The following is a 14126-nucleotide window of genomic DNA, read 5'->3' as shown; positions in this document are numbered from 1 at the left end:
GAAAGATATCCATCCATCTACAGTGCTCTGGGAGCCATTAAGAGTTAAACCTGGTCTTTCTTGATGAAGCAATTATCAAGCTAAGATCTGAAGGAAGAGGAAACATTAACCAGGTCTAAGAGGTGGAGAGGGAACAGTATGTGCAAAGGCCCTGTGGTTGGAAGGAGTCGACCACACTTTATACCTTTACTCAAAAGTCCCCTTCTAAAGAGCTCTTGCCTGACTACTCTATATCTAAATTTGCTCCCCTATACTTTATACAGTAAGTCCCCTACATACTAATGAGTTGTGTTCTGAGAGCACGTTCATAAGTCCAATTTGTTCCTAATTCCAGCAAATTTAGCCTAGGTACCCAACTAACACAACTGGCTGTACAGTACTGTACTGTAATAGGTTTATAATATTTTTCACACAAATAATCCATAAACAAACACAAAACATAAAGAAAACATTTTTAATCTTACAGGACGGTACCTTGAGAAGTACAGCAGTGCAGTACAACAGCTGGCGCTTCTCAGCAGTACCAGCTACATCACCACTGCTTCTATTCTTGCTTCCAGACATCCTGGGCTTGAAATAAAGATACTGTACTGCTGTACTCTATACAGCGCTGTACAGTAAAGTACACAAAAGCACAACCACTTGCAGAGGATGCAGGGACATGACAATATATACCAGACACGGGAGCTAACTTAGGTGATTGGATATGCGAAAGCATGTTCGCATCTTTAAAAGTTGGCTACTTGAAGGTTCGTGTGTAGGGGACTTACTGTATTATCCTTCCCTGCTTTATAGCTTCTCTTCAGCACTTATCACTCTTTAATGTAGTATTTTTTTTTAATTAAAAATTTATTTATTTATTTACTTTTTCGCTGTGCTCAGTCTTCTTTGCTGCGCGTGGGCTTTCTCTAGTTGCCTCCGTTGCAGTGCACGGGCTTCTCATTGCGGTGGCTTCTTTTGTTGCGAAGCACGGGCTCTAAGCATGTGGGCTCCCGTAGTTGTGGCACACAGGCTTAGTTGCTCCACCACATATGGGATCTTCCCGGACCAGGGCTCGAACCCATGTCCCCTGCATTGGCAGGCGGTTTCTTAACCACCGAGCCACCGGGGAAGTCCCAGGGTATGTTTTTTTTAGAAAGCATATGTGGGCACTGCCTGCAAGTCCCCGGCAGTAGGTCTTCCTTCTGCCCTGCTTCCCATGGCCCTTTCTCAGTGGGTTGTTCGTTTTAAAGTTGGGACCATAGGTCACCATCAACCTCTCGAGCAGTTTTCAGGCGGGCCACGCCTTATGCTGCTGGACGGTCTGGAAGAGGGCTGCCCTTGAGCCGCATGACCATTAGGTCCAGTCAGCTGTGGTCAGTGGGATTGGGGGCAGGACTGTGTTCCCCCTGTGGTACCCTTCCAGGGGGCTGTGGGTGTGCAGGACTTTGAGGCTTGGAGTCTTCAAAAGGCATAGTGGTGCCGTCCGATGAGCTTTTATTCTCTGGGGTTTTTTTTTGTTTCTGTTTTGCGGTGTATAGGGGATGAGTTACACCAGACCCAGCAGGGGCATATGGGGGCCTGGTTTTCTGGGGAGTCCTTTTCTCTGGGTGGCAGGTAGCCTAGAGCTATGGGGTCAAAGGGATGTCATGTGGGGCCCTTTTCCCCAGAGGATTTAGATGGAGACGCTGTTCTCGATGATGGGAGGGTCCAGGTAGGTGTAGGGGAGCTCCAGGTCCTGGTTTCTCTCCTGGATGTCTCGCGAGATCTGAGCCAGGCGGCTCTGGAAGGCCGCGATGCTCCAGCACGGGGCCGCCTCCGTGAAGTGTTCGTCCGGGTAGGTGCCCAGGGACCGCTGGGAACCAAATGCAAGGTTGGGTGGAGGGGCTGCTTTGCAGCCGGGACCCGCCTTAGCCATCCACCCTGGGGGACCTGAAGCAGCCTACGACTGAGCCTCACCCGTGCCCCCTCCCCCTGAACAGTGATGATTACTGCAGGCAGCTCTCGGGGATGAAAGCTCAAGTGAGAGTTTTAAAGGGGGCGGCCTCACTGGAACATATCACACGTTGCCCTTGCAGCTAAGGGTGACTCTGCATCATCTCATTTGGCCATTTGACCCCTTGTGAGATGTCCAATGCCCTCGTGTCCTCCTGGGAAGACTCACCGGGGTCTCATGGCACAGCGGGGTGTGGGTCAGGGAGAGTAAACAGTGTCGCCTCCCTTACCCCAGGGCTGGCCTGGTCTGGCTCCCAGCCCCACACTCACTCTGTCTCCAGGCTCTTTGCTCAGCACCCAGAGGGCAACGATGACATCACATGAGGCATTGACTGGTGGGAGGGTGGCTATGAACCTCTCCGGGCTTGCCTGGCCTTTAGAGGTGGGCGGTGGCAGCTGCATGGTAGGTGGCAGGTTGGGCATCCAGGCACTGAAGTCGAACTGAAGGCCGAGAGGGCAGAGTGAGGCTAGGAGCCCGGCCCCCTCCGTCCCGCCACCCTGGCATTGACCCTTCTCACCTGCCCTGTACCGACAGCGGAATGCTTGGCCGAGCAGGTGAATATCACCATAGTGACATACTGTATCAGGGCTTCCCGTGTTCCCAGGGAGGAGGGTACACCTGCAGGAAGAGCTGGGCTGGGAACGGGGCTACCAGGGTCCTGAGGACAATGCCGCAGTGGCCTGAGGGTAGGACCTAAGAACCGAGGTCCCCCTACCTGAGCTCTCCCGGCCTAGGAAGCCCTCGGAGAAGATCTCCCACACCCAGGCCTGGAGTTCACTGTCATCGCGGACAGACTCATCGCTCAGGTAGTAGATGCCGATCATTTCGGAGACAAAGCTGCAAGGTGCACGGGGTTCCATCCCAGCTGTGAACCCCGACCCTCTCTGAGGAGTGCCCCCGCCTGGTCCCAGTGCTATTAACGTCCGGCCCTCCTCCTGGTGGACGCCTCCCTGGGCCTTCCTTCTCCTTCCCAGTCTTCCTTCCTGTCCCCCAAGGCCCCAGCTCTCTGGGGCTGGCCCCCTCACCATTCCACTGCACCCCAGATCTGCATCCCATCATCCCGGTAGTAGTAGCCTGGGATGTCTTCAACTCCTCGGGCCCGGATATCCTCAGGCAGACACAGGACGGAATAGTTCAGCTGTTCCATGTACCTCTGTATCAGCTCAGAGAAACCTTCAATGCCAAGGCCTGTGGACTGGGAAACGGGACTCCTGGGTACCACAGCCCTTGCCCCAGAAGCAGGAGGTAATAGTGGTTGGGGAGACAGGGCCACTCCCACCCCAAGACCCCAGATTCTTTTTTTTTTTTTTTTTTTTTTTGCGGTACGTGGGCCTCTCACTGTTGTGGCCTCTCCCGTTGCAGAGCACAGGCTCCGGACGTGCAGGCTCAGCGGCCATGGCTCATGGGCCCAGCCGCTCCACGGCATGTGGGATCTTCCCGGACCGGGACACGAACCCGCGTTCCCTGCATCGGCAGGCGGACTCTCAACCACTGCGCCACCAGGGAAGCCCAAGACCCCAGATTCTTTACACTGAAGGAATATCGCATCCCCACCCTCCCTAAAGCAGTCCTTACCCTGTCCACCACCTTCCCGGGGGCAATGAGTAGCTCACGGGCCAGCGTGTTGATGTGCAGGGTGTACCGTGTGTGGGGGATCAACAGCTGTAAGGGCCAGAGAAGGCAGAGCTAGGCGAAGCCTGGGTCTCTGTGGCCCCAGACCCGCCCCCCCATGGAGGAACCCAGGCTTGTCAATCACACATGGAGAGAGATGACAGGGACAAGGGGGCAGCCTGGGATAGGGATCAGGGCTCCAGGCCCAGTGATGGGGGCTAAGGTCCACCAGCATCCTGTTCTGTGACCTTGAGCATGTGTTTTCCTCTCTCTGGGCATCACATCACTGGGCAAATGAGAGGGCTGATCTGGACAGCACTATGAATCCCTCCAGCTCTGGCCTCCTGTGATTTCCTAACCCCAGGCAGGCAAAGCACTGTGATAACCAGGGCCTGCGGGCCTGGCAATGTGAAATGGTCCCCTAGAGGCCACGTCTGAGTGCCAGGCCCTGGGAGCTGTAGATTGTCAGAAAGAATCAGCCTGGATTGAAGAGACAGAGTAGGGCCTGCATCCAGGACCCAGGAGACTGTCTAAGCAAGAATCAGAAAATGTGAGTAGCTGTGGACCCCTCATCTTCACAGAGGAGATGCTCCAGGTCCCTGGAGGAAATGAATCTGGGCCATCTGAAGGCTTAGCAGAGCCCACCTTAGAGACATGGGTCTCCCTCCCAGGGCTCCCCACCCTGCAGCTATCTGCAGAAAACCTGTTGGTCAAAGCCATGTTCACACTTTGGCATCTGTCAGCCCCAGGTCTCTCCTTTCCTAGGAGCTGGGCTTCTGTGATCGCTGTTGGCTTGAGCTCCCCTAAGAAGAGAATCTCTCTGGGGCATAGCCTGCTCTCACATGCGGTCCTCTCCCTCGCGCCTGTCCTCATCACCTCACCCTAGCTCAGGGCCTGCTGGAAAGCAGCCTCTCAGGGGAATTGTGCAGGGAGATGCTGCTGAGGCAGAATGGGGGCTCAGCATCTCAGCCTGAAAGGACAGGGCCACGTGGGGACAGGCGGCATAGGACCCCGAAGGGCAGGCCCAGGTGCAGCGACCTGCAGGCTTGGGGCACAGTCTGGGTCATCTTGCTGGGCCACTGACCTTGAAGAGTGGGTGGCAGTGAGGCAGCTGGCGCAGCGTAGCCAGGGTGAAGACCTCGGTCACCAGGTGTACCTGTAACAGGTGTGTGAGGGCCTCGTGGATGGAGAACTCGGCATTGCGCACCCACGTCTTGGCCAGCAGCCAGTCCCACTTGTCGTCGCTGGGCAGAAAGATGGGGCTGTCGGGCCCAGGGGTCTGGCTGAGCTATAGGAGAGACCAGTGGGGAGCGGCAGCCTTGAGTGTCTGCCAACCATTTAGTCAGACCTCTCCCTGCCCCTGCCCTGTCACCTGCCCGGCTGCTGACCTGGATGGCGAGGGGCAGCAGGGGCCCACACCCTGGGCGCTGGTATAGCAGGGTCATTGGGGCCGCGGAGAACTGAGGCCTCCTATTAATGACATTGGTGCGGATGCCAGAGAGGATGCCGTGATCCACCAGGAACAAGGACCCTTTCTGTGGGAGAGAGAAGGGGAGCCAGGGCTGCCATCCGGCTTTCTAAAGGCAGAAGGTGGGGAGTAAGGGGGGTGGGGAGAGGATTCAGGGCCAGGATACTGTGCACGGGAGAGGGTGTTCCTGGCACGTAGCACACAGTAGGTCCTTAACAAATGTGAGTGTTATTCCTCTCCAGTAGGGGATGGGCCCAAAGCACTGAGATGGGGGTGTGCAGAGCCAGGACTCCTGTGCCCCTCACCTCCAGCTCAGCCTGCAGACTCGTCCCGGGGCCCAACACTGGGGCCACCATGGCATCAGTGACAGGGAAGTTCTTTGGGAGGTGGCGACAGCGGCGGATCAGGACCGGGTTGAGGCCATTCAGGAACTGGTAGGCGAAGAAGGCATCCTCCTGCCAGTGCTCAAACACATACTCTGCAGGGGGGCAGGGGAGATGGGACCAGTCACCCCAGCGCCCAGGGGTCTCCCCCTGAGCGCCATTGTGGCGTTTCTCCTGCGTCCATCCTGTGCTCCCCTCTCTTCTCATGCAGTACTTCCCAGGGTGACCTCCTCTGACCCCTTGGCTTCAGTTCACCAAACAGCAAACCTTAGTCCCCAGCCCACCAGTCCCACCATCTACCTGCCATCTCCAACCCCATGACTCAAACACAGTATATCGGAGGCTGAACCTGGGCTCCTGCTCTAGCCCAGTCCCCAGCCCATTGCCTGGCATCCCGGGAATGGCACCTTCATCCACTGGATTGCAGGTGGCAGAGCCCGGAGTCCTCTCGGCAGCTCTCCCCATCCTCCGCCCATCGAGTCCCACCAATTCTCCATCCTCAGTAGCTCTTGCTCCACACGTCCACTCCATCTCTGCTGTCACTGCCTCGCTGAGGATTCCATCCTCTGCTGACCACAGCCAGAGCCTCATAACTGGTCCTTCTGCTTGCACTCCTGTCCCCTAACAGCCCCCTCCCCATGGAACATCTGGCCACAGTACTCCCCAGCTGGCAGCTGGTTGAAGGTCCCACTGCCCTTAGGAAAGGCCCGAGCTCCTGCCACGGCCTCCACAGTCCTGCACGGCCCAGGGCCCATGCACCTCTCCTGCTTCGCCTCCTGTCTTCCTTCCCTGGCTCAATCCCCTTTGGCCACAGCAGCATCTTTCCCCTCAAAGGTCTCCACTCCTTCCATCTTCAGGGCCTTCACATGCACCGGACCGCCCCCCCCGAACCTGAAGCACCCTCTGCGCTCACACACCATGCCTGGCGCTGTTGACACCTCCCCACTTTGAGGTCTCAGCATAAAAGTCACCTCTGTAGAGAGTTCCCTAGCTGGACTAGGCCAGGTCCCCCTTTTACACACTCTCACTGGAGCTGATGCACAGGTTTCATAAGCGAAACTCATTATTTGCCCTTGAGCCTAATGTCTACTTGTCTGCTCAACTGGGAGCCCTGTGGGGGCAAGGACTGTGTCCACAGTCCTAAGCGAGTGTCTCATGTGTAGTAGCCCAACAAGTGTCTGATGGATACAAGGCATTAGAAGGTCAGAGATGCCCCCACGACACGTCCTTTTCTGTGTCTGAGGAGAAAGTAAGGTCTCGTGGGAGTCAGGGGCCTGCCCAGGGTCACACAGTGAACTGGCGCTTGGTTTTCTGAGATTCCTGACAGCCAGGACAGCTGATACCCCAGGGAAGAGGTCTGGAGCCCCGGCTGGAGCCCCTCACCCACGGCTGGGGTCTTCAGGAAGTTGAACACACTTCTCATCTCCTCCAGGCTCTTCCAGAGCCCCTTGCGGTCCAGCAGCCCTTTGAGTTTCAGATGTGCCAACCTGCCAGAAGATGTGAAAAGTGGGGAGAGGGAGGCAAGAGGCCCTGGGAGACCCGCCCGCGTTGGCTGAGCTTATCCATCTTGGGGTCCTGAACCAGCCTCCGGGGGGGGCCGTGGTAGTCACTGCCCCTGAGGTCATCCTCACCTTGTTGGAACAGGTGGTGAGCAGAGGCCGTGCCCTGGGCTGGGCTGTGTGACCCACATCCCTGATGGTGGGGGAGCTGAGTGGGGGAGGGCAGAAGGCAGGGGTACCCGTACATCTGAGGCCCAGGGGCAGGAGAGGGTGGGCATCCTCACATCGAGCTGCCTCGCAGGTAGAAGGTGATGTTCTTTGCCAGAGAGTATTTGATGTTGAGGTCCAGGTTTTTTATGGTCTCCTCGTTGAGGCAGCGAGGCCAGCCTGGGATGTAAGTCTTCCAGCTGGAGGGAGAACCAGGGAGGCAGCCAGCTAGAAGCCTCAGGAAAACCACTGAGTAGGGAGAGGGAGTGGCAGACCCCTTGGAGGCCCTGGTCAGGGCCAGCCCCCTTCCACAAACAGGGGTCTTCCTGGGCTCTGCCCTTCCCCTCCACCCTCAAGGCCGCAGGGAGAGCTGCCATGTTCCCACAGCCATGTTCTCCCCTGGTCAGTTGATTGGTCTAGGGTTGGACACCTGGCCAGAGCAAGGCCAATCAGAATCCTTCCCAGGGAATTGGAGATTGGGGCTGGACCAGAGGTCATCTCTCTCTGGATATCTGGGTTATAGCACATAAACACCAGGACTGGGAGACTTCCCTGGTGGTGAAGTGGTGAAGAGTCCATGCTTCCAATGCACAGGGCCCAGGTTCGGTCCCTGGTCAGGGAACTAGACCCCATGTGCGTGCCGCAGCTAAGAGTTTGCCTGCCGCAACTAAGAAGACTGCCTGCCGCAACTAAGACCGGGCACAACCAAATAAATAAATAAATTTTTAAAAATAATTAAAAATAAAGGAGTTGCTATTTAAAAAAAAAGGCCATTTTCCACTGCGTGGACTGGGAACCAAAGAAAGCTGTTCTGCAGGGAGAGAGGAAAGTGAAGCCAGAGAGAGAAGCATCTAGGGGGCTCCAGAGACAGGGGGAGAGTCACCCTGGCTTCTGGCCCGTAAGATCTGGCTACGCTTCCAGCCCTCACTTCTGTGACCTGTTGACACATTCCCATTTTTTCTGTCTGCTAGCTGGAGTCTGTTATCATTCTTGCAACCACAAAACTCCTGACTAACACAGATGCATCACAGAGCGGAGGCTGTCCTGAAGGTGGGAACACAGGAAGGCGTCAGTTGCCTTTGGCAGGCAGCCCGTGGAGAGACACTTCAGCCTCCAAAGCTTGGGGGAGCCCAGAAATATACTCTGGCCTGGCCTAAAGAGATCTAGCCTCTTTAAATCCCTTTATCCAGCAAGCAACACAGCCTGAAGACCTTTAGGTGAAATCATGTCCCTGCAAAGCTGAGGACCCCCAGCCAGTCATCCTCTCATTCCCTCCCTCATTCATTCTTTGGTTCATTCCGTCATTGCCTTTGGGCTTGAACAGGCAACTTCAGAGCACAATTTGCAGTTAAAGTACACTGCCACCAGGTGGTGGCCAAACCCTGCTTCTCAAACTTTAATGCACAAAAACTTAGTTCCCCCAGGGATCTTGGTAAAATGCAGATTCTCATCAAGTAGGTTTGGGGTGGGTGGCCCAAGACCCTGTATTTCTAACAAGCTCCCAGGTGATGCCGACCCTGTGGACGTGAGACCTCACTCTGAGTACTGAGGGCATAGCCACTTGGATCAGAGGTAACTGAGGGGCATTACGAACCTCGGTACACACGTGTGCAGGGCTTTGCGGCTGACAAGCTACATTCTCAACCATCTTCTCATTTGTTTTTCCTAATAACACAAATCAGCCTGGTATTCTTAGCTCCTTTTGCAGAAGAAATTAAGGATCAAAAAGGTTAACTAATTTGCTTAAGATTTCACAGCTCCTTTCGGCAGGGCCTAGGCTGGCCTTGCGTCTCCTGACTCCTGTGTCCTTGTTTTGCCAAGAAAGGAAGAAAGGCCACTCCATAGACACAGCTCCCTCCATCTGTTCCCTCACCTGGGGCTGATGCTGGCAGATTAGGCGCCATGGTTTTCTCTGGGATGTAATTCACAATGCACGTGGAATCACCAGGAGCCAAGTAAGCCTGCAGCTGCTGTGCCCCCAGAGACCTAAAGCGCAAGCCTGCAGCCCGCTCTTCAGACAGCAGCCCAGTTGGCCAGACCATGACCTTTTGAACATTTGCTCGCGTGTGTGGTCCCTGGCTTTCTGCCTTAGAAGTCCTCGCCAGCGACCCAGAAAGACTCCAGCAAGAGTGAGGCATTTAAAAGCAGTGGGTTTCAGGGCTTCCCTGGTGGCGCGGTGGTTGAGAGTCCGTCCCCTGCCGATGCAGGGGACGCGGGTTCGTGCCCCGGTCCGGGAAGATCCCACATGCCACGGAGTGGCTGGGCCCGTGAGCCATGGCCGCTGAGCCTGCGCGTCTGGAGCCTGTGCTCCGCAACGGGAGAGGCCACAACAGTGAGAGGCCCGCGTACCGCCAAAAAAAAAAAAAAAAAGCAGTAGGTTTCAAACTTCAGTGGGCATGAGTCATCTGGAAGGCTTGTTAAAACAATATTGCTAGTGGAACTTCCCTGGTGGGGCAGTGGTTAAGACTCCCCGCTCCTAATGCAGGCGGCTTGGGTTTGATCTCCGGTCAGGCGCAGCCCCCCAAAAAAAACAACCAAAAAACAAAAAAAAACCCAATATTGTTAGCAGCAAGGATTTACTGTTATCGCTACAGGGAATTATATATCCAGCGTCAACTAAAATTTGGCCCTTGCCATCCTCCTCTACAAGGACAAGGACTAAATCATGTGTTGCTGCAGTTGCTGACTTTCAACTCCCAAAGGAGTTCAGGGTGGGGAGCAGAAATGAGGCATTCTGTGCTCTGGGCAAAACGGGCAGAACAGGTTTTCAGATAGATATGATTTTATGAACCCAATTCTCGTATCTCCTCATATCCAGAAAAGCACTAAAATCCTTCATGGTGATGACTGCTCTTCGTGATTATTAGAAACCTTCTGCAAAACAAAATATGTGCTCGATTGCAAGAGCTCCCCCTTCACCAAGATCACACAGGTACTGACTTTCCCCACTACCTCTGTGGAGCAGTTTCTCAGAGCTCTCTGAAATGCCGTCTCCTGGGCTGTAGTCCTCATTTTGCCCCAAATAAAACTTAACCCACAACTGTCATGCTGCACATTTTTATTAAGCTGACGCCAGTATCTTGTAATAACGTATAGTGGAATATAATCTGCAAATAAACAACCCAGGGCACGCTGCTGTACACCTGAAATGGACACAACGTTGTAAATCAACTAGACTTAAGTCAAAAACACCAACACTGCTGCCCCTCACCCTCAATATCTGATTCAGTAGCTATGAGGTGGGTCTGAGAAACTGTATTTCTAACGAGTTCCTGGAGATGCTGTGATTGGAAAGGACAGAGGACCAGGCACGGACTTCAGGCCGCGTCACCACCAGCGGAACGAGGCTGACCCTCATCCCCTCGGCAACCCGCCTCCCCCCCAGTAACCCCCTCCTCACCTGTACGTCTCCCGCCTGGCCTGCAGCTCCTCCTGGCGCTGCTGCTGGAGGGTGGGGTGGCGGTCCTCCCAGGAAATCTTCGCTGTGGGAGCAGCGGAGCCGGTGGGGAGGACAGAGAAAGCCCCCTGACCTCCGGCCCCAGCCGCTCTCCCCTCCACTCCAGCCACCCCTTACCAGATCCCCTGCCCCCATAAGTAGTTTCTCCCACACCAGACTGCCACCCCCCCTCTTCCCCCAAACTCCCTGTCCCTCCCCCTCGGCCACGCCGGCTCACCTCTCCACTCCCCTTGCCTTTCCCCCCAATACACCAGCCCCTTCCTCCCTCCTGTGTCCCCCTCACCTGTCCCCTCCCGCAGTACCAGGCTCCCCTGGTCCTCCAGCCACTGGTAGCAGGGGAAGCGGAGGGGGGCGCCCCGGGGCGGCGTGAGCTGGACCCAGCGGCAGAACCAGGCGTCCGAGGCCAGGGGCCAGAAAGGACGGAGCAGCGTGGGGGGTGTCTTGTGCACGCGCAGCAGCAGCACCCGGCCCACGTCCTGGGGGCACGTCACCTTGAAGTCCTCCTCCTGGGGGGCAAGTTTAGTATCCTAGAGCACCGCCTCTCCTGCTCCCTCCTCCGCCGCCCCCACCCCCACCCCACACTCACAGCGCCGGCGCTGAACTCTTTGCCGAAATGGTCCAGGGGCAGTGGCAGGGTCTCTCCTTCGGTCCCCACGATGATGACAGACATTTTGTCCCACGTGCCAGCCCCGAAGGCCTCCCCAGTGGATACCCTCACCCTGAACTCAGCCATGGTGACAGCTGGAGTCTGGCTCTCTGCTGCTCATCCGACGTAACTGCACAGCCCAGAGGCTCACCCCCAGGGACAGGCACCGCCCCACCCTGGCCAGGCCTTGTGGAGGCAACTCAGTTCCCACGGGGCCCATTACCACCCCCAAAAGCAAGCGCTGGCTCGGGGCAGAGAGGGCGTGGCTGAGAGGCAGAAAGGGAGGGATGCAGATGGGGGTTGGGGTGCTCTGAGACATGAGGGACTGGGTGTCCTGAGGTTTGGGAAACAGAACATTTCAGTGATGGGTGGGGCCGGAGGGAGTTGGGATCCAGTGGAGTTCATGGGTTCGTTTGTCCCCCTCTTAGTTTCTTTGCCTCCTTAGCCTTTAAAAGCCTAGGCAGGACCAGCTCCCCACTTTCTACAAGTCTTCTTGGCCTGCCTTCATTATTTTATTTGATTCATGAATAATTTTGAGAACCTGCTCTGTGCCAGGTATTATGTTGGGTGCTGTGAGTATGGCCCCAGGCAAGGCCCAGTCTTTGCCCTTTTGCAGGTTAAAACTCAAGTGTGGAGGGCTTCCCTGGTGGCGCAGTTGTTGAGAGTCCGCCTGCCGATGCAGGGGACACGGGTTCGTGCCCTGGACTGGGAAGATCCCACATGCCGCAGAGCAGCTGGGCCTGTGAGCCATGGCCGCTGAGCCTGCGCATCTGGAGCCTGTGCTCCACGACGGGAGAGGCCACAACAGTGAGAGGCCCGCATACCGCAAAAAAAAAAAGATATCAGGGTGGCTGTGTCCATCGTAGCCACGTTGGTGATGATGATGAGCTGTGAGGGCTGTGGGGATTTTTCGGAAGTATGTGGGGAGGTCTTTTCTGGGCAATAGAAAAGCCCAAACAATAAACATCCCCTAAATAATTCAAGGAAAGCTTCTCATAGGAGGTAAGTTTTAAACTAGTGATGAAAAACTGATACAATTTTAATAGGCAGAGATGAACAAACAGGATAATCTAAACTCAAACCAGCCCGATAAAATATGGGAACATATTGGTTTATGTAACTGGAAAATTCAGGAGTAATGGCTTCAGGCCTGGATGGATCCAGGTGCCCAGAACATGTGTCAGGAATTGTGCTTCCTCAATGTTTCATTTCTGCTTTCTTCTGTGTTGAACTGTGTTAGCTCATTCTCAGGCAGACTTTTCTCAAGTGGTGGCAGAAATGATAACCAGCAGCTCTGGGCTTCTATCCTTCCAGCTTAGCAACCCTAGCACAAAGACGATGTCACCCGCTTACTGCAGATGTTCTGGGGCTGACCCTCATTGAATTGGCCTTGGTTACAGACTCTGAAGCTGGGGCTGGAATTAGTCCCATACAAACTATATGGACTGAGGTTGGAGATGGGTGGATCCCCAAAGGAATTTTAGATGTGGGAAGAAATAGGCAAAAAAAAAAAATGTGTTTATTCTACCTTTTCTGGGAGAAGTCCCTCTCAGAAACCATCTGTCAGTGGATTGCTGACCTGAGTTTTTCAAAACTCTCAACCAAGGTTTAGAGGTCTTCTGAAATGGAGAGCTTGTTCTGGCTATCCATTGCTGCATGATAAACTACACTAAAACTCTCTCTCTTTTTTTAAAAAATGTATTTGTTTATTTAGTTTTGGCTGCGTTGTGTCTTCATTGCTGCGCGCGGGCTTTCTCTAGTTGCGGTGAGTGGGGGTTACTCTTCGTTGAGGTGCGCCGGCTTCCCATTGCAGTGGCTTCTCTTGTTGCGGAGCATGGGCTCTAGGCGCATGGGCTTCAGTGGTTGTGGCTTGCAGGCTCAGTAGTTGTGGCACACGGGCTTAGTTGCTCCACGGCCTGTGGGATCTTCCCGGACCAGGGCTCGAACCCGTGTCCCCTGCAATGGCAGGCAGATTCTTAACCACTGCGCCACCAGGGTAGCCTCGTCTTTATTGAATTTGTTACAGCATTGCTTCTGTTTTATGTTTCTGTTTTATGGCCAAGGCATGTGGGATCTTAGCTCCCCGACCAGGGATCGAACCTGGGCCCCCGGCAGTGAAAGCACAGAGTCCTAACCACTGGACCACCAGGGAATTCCCAAGCTTATCCAACTTTGAAGGCCCTCTTTAAGAAAAAGAATACAAAATTGGGTAGCGAGGCTTGGAAGGGACTTGTGCGGGTGAGAGATTGTGACGTTTCACCTTCATCAGCTTTGCAGTGAAATCACCTCTGCACAGGTAGAGAGGACGGCATCTCCAGCCAGCGCCAGCAGCTGCTGAGCCAGAGTGAGACCAGGGGAATTTTCCTGATCCGGCAACCAGTTAAGCTTCCGCTGTATTCCTCCTTTGAAGAATGAGGGGGTGGGGGTCCCAGGATCAAATGATGCCCCTATGTCCCTCCTCTCCTGATGGAGAAGGCAGAGTTGGCGGAGGAGGGAAGGAGCAGGCCTGCTCCTTCCCTCCTCCCCCACTACACCACCCCCCCTCCCCATCAGGGCCCTGACCGGCGTGGTGAGGAACAGACTTTCAGAGCAGATTAGGAAATGGGAGTTTTCAACTGGACTGGACTTTGGAAGGTACTGGTTGGAGAAATGTAAAATGGGTTCATGTTCATATCCCACCAAGTCAAAAGTCTTTAAGAATCTGATTACACAGACATTGGCTTGGAGTTTAAGTCGTGCTCTTGCAGAAAAGAATCAAGGGGTCACGAAGCAGGGCTGCCTGTGAGAGAAACATCTCCAGAGCATCGCTGAGAGGCACCCCGAGGCCCAGAGCCTGAACTCCTGGGTGTGCTTCCTGATCCCAAGATTTGCTGGAACTGC

General features: G+C 55.0%; 1 protein-coding gene across 3 annotated transcripts; it reads right to left on the bottom strand.

The window, feature by feature from the left end:
• Positions 1 to 1654: 1654 nt before the first annotated feature.
• LOC309976254 (polyunsaturated fatty acid lipoxygenase ALOX15B-like) lies at positions 1655 to 11333 on the bottom strand (the record flags this gene model as incomplete). 3 transcript variants are annotated; one of them, XM_082861832.1, is made up of 14 exons in its annotated part: positions 1655 to 1834; positions 2245 to 2415; positions 2493 to 2593; positions 2691 to 2812; positions 3001 to 3170; positions 3551 to 3637; positions 4671 to 4874; positions 4975 to 5121; positions 5360 to 5532; positions 6821 to 6924; positions 7221 to 7343; positions 10544 to 10625; positions 10884 to 11106; positions 11187 to 11333. In XM_082861832.1, 14 exons carry the CDS (start codon positions 11331 to 11333, stop codon positions 1655 to 1657), a joined length of 2034 nt encoding a protein of 677 aa, XP_082717958.1. The 3 variants fall into 3 exon arrangements, with proteins under 3 accessions (XP_082717958.1, XP_082717959.1, XP_082717960.1); XM_082861833.1 differs by lacking the exon at positions 3551 to 3637; XM_082861834.1 differs by lacking the exons at positions 2691 to 2812; positions 3551 to 3637 and having other exon boundaries at positions 3014 to 3170.
• Positions 11334 to 14126: the final 2793 nt, after the last annotated feature.

Source organism: Leucopleurus acutus (assembly GCF_964270905.1).
Source record: "Leucopleurus acutus genome assembly, chromosome: 19".
Taxonomy (NCBI): domain Eukaryota; kingdom Metazoa; phylum Chordata; class Mammalia; order Artiodactyla; family Delphinidae; genus Leucopleurus; species Leucopleurus acutus.
Note: the sequence above shows the minus strand (reverse complement) of the source record. Positions and strands in the feature narration are given on the sequence as shown.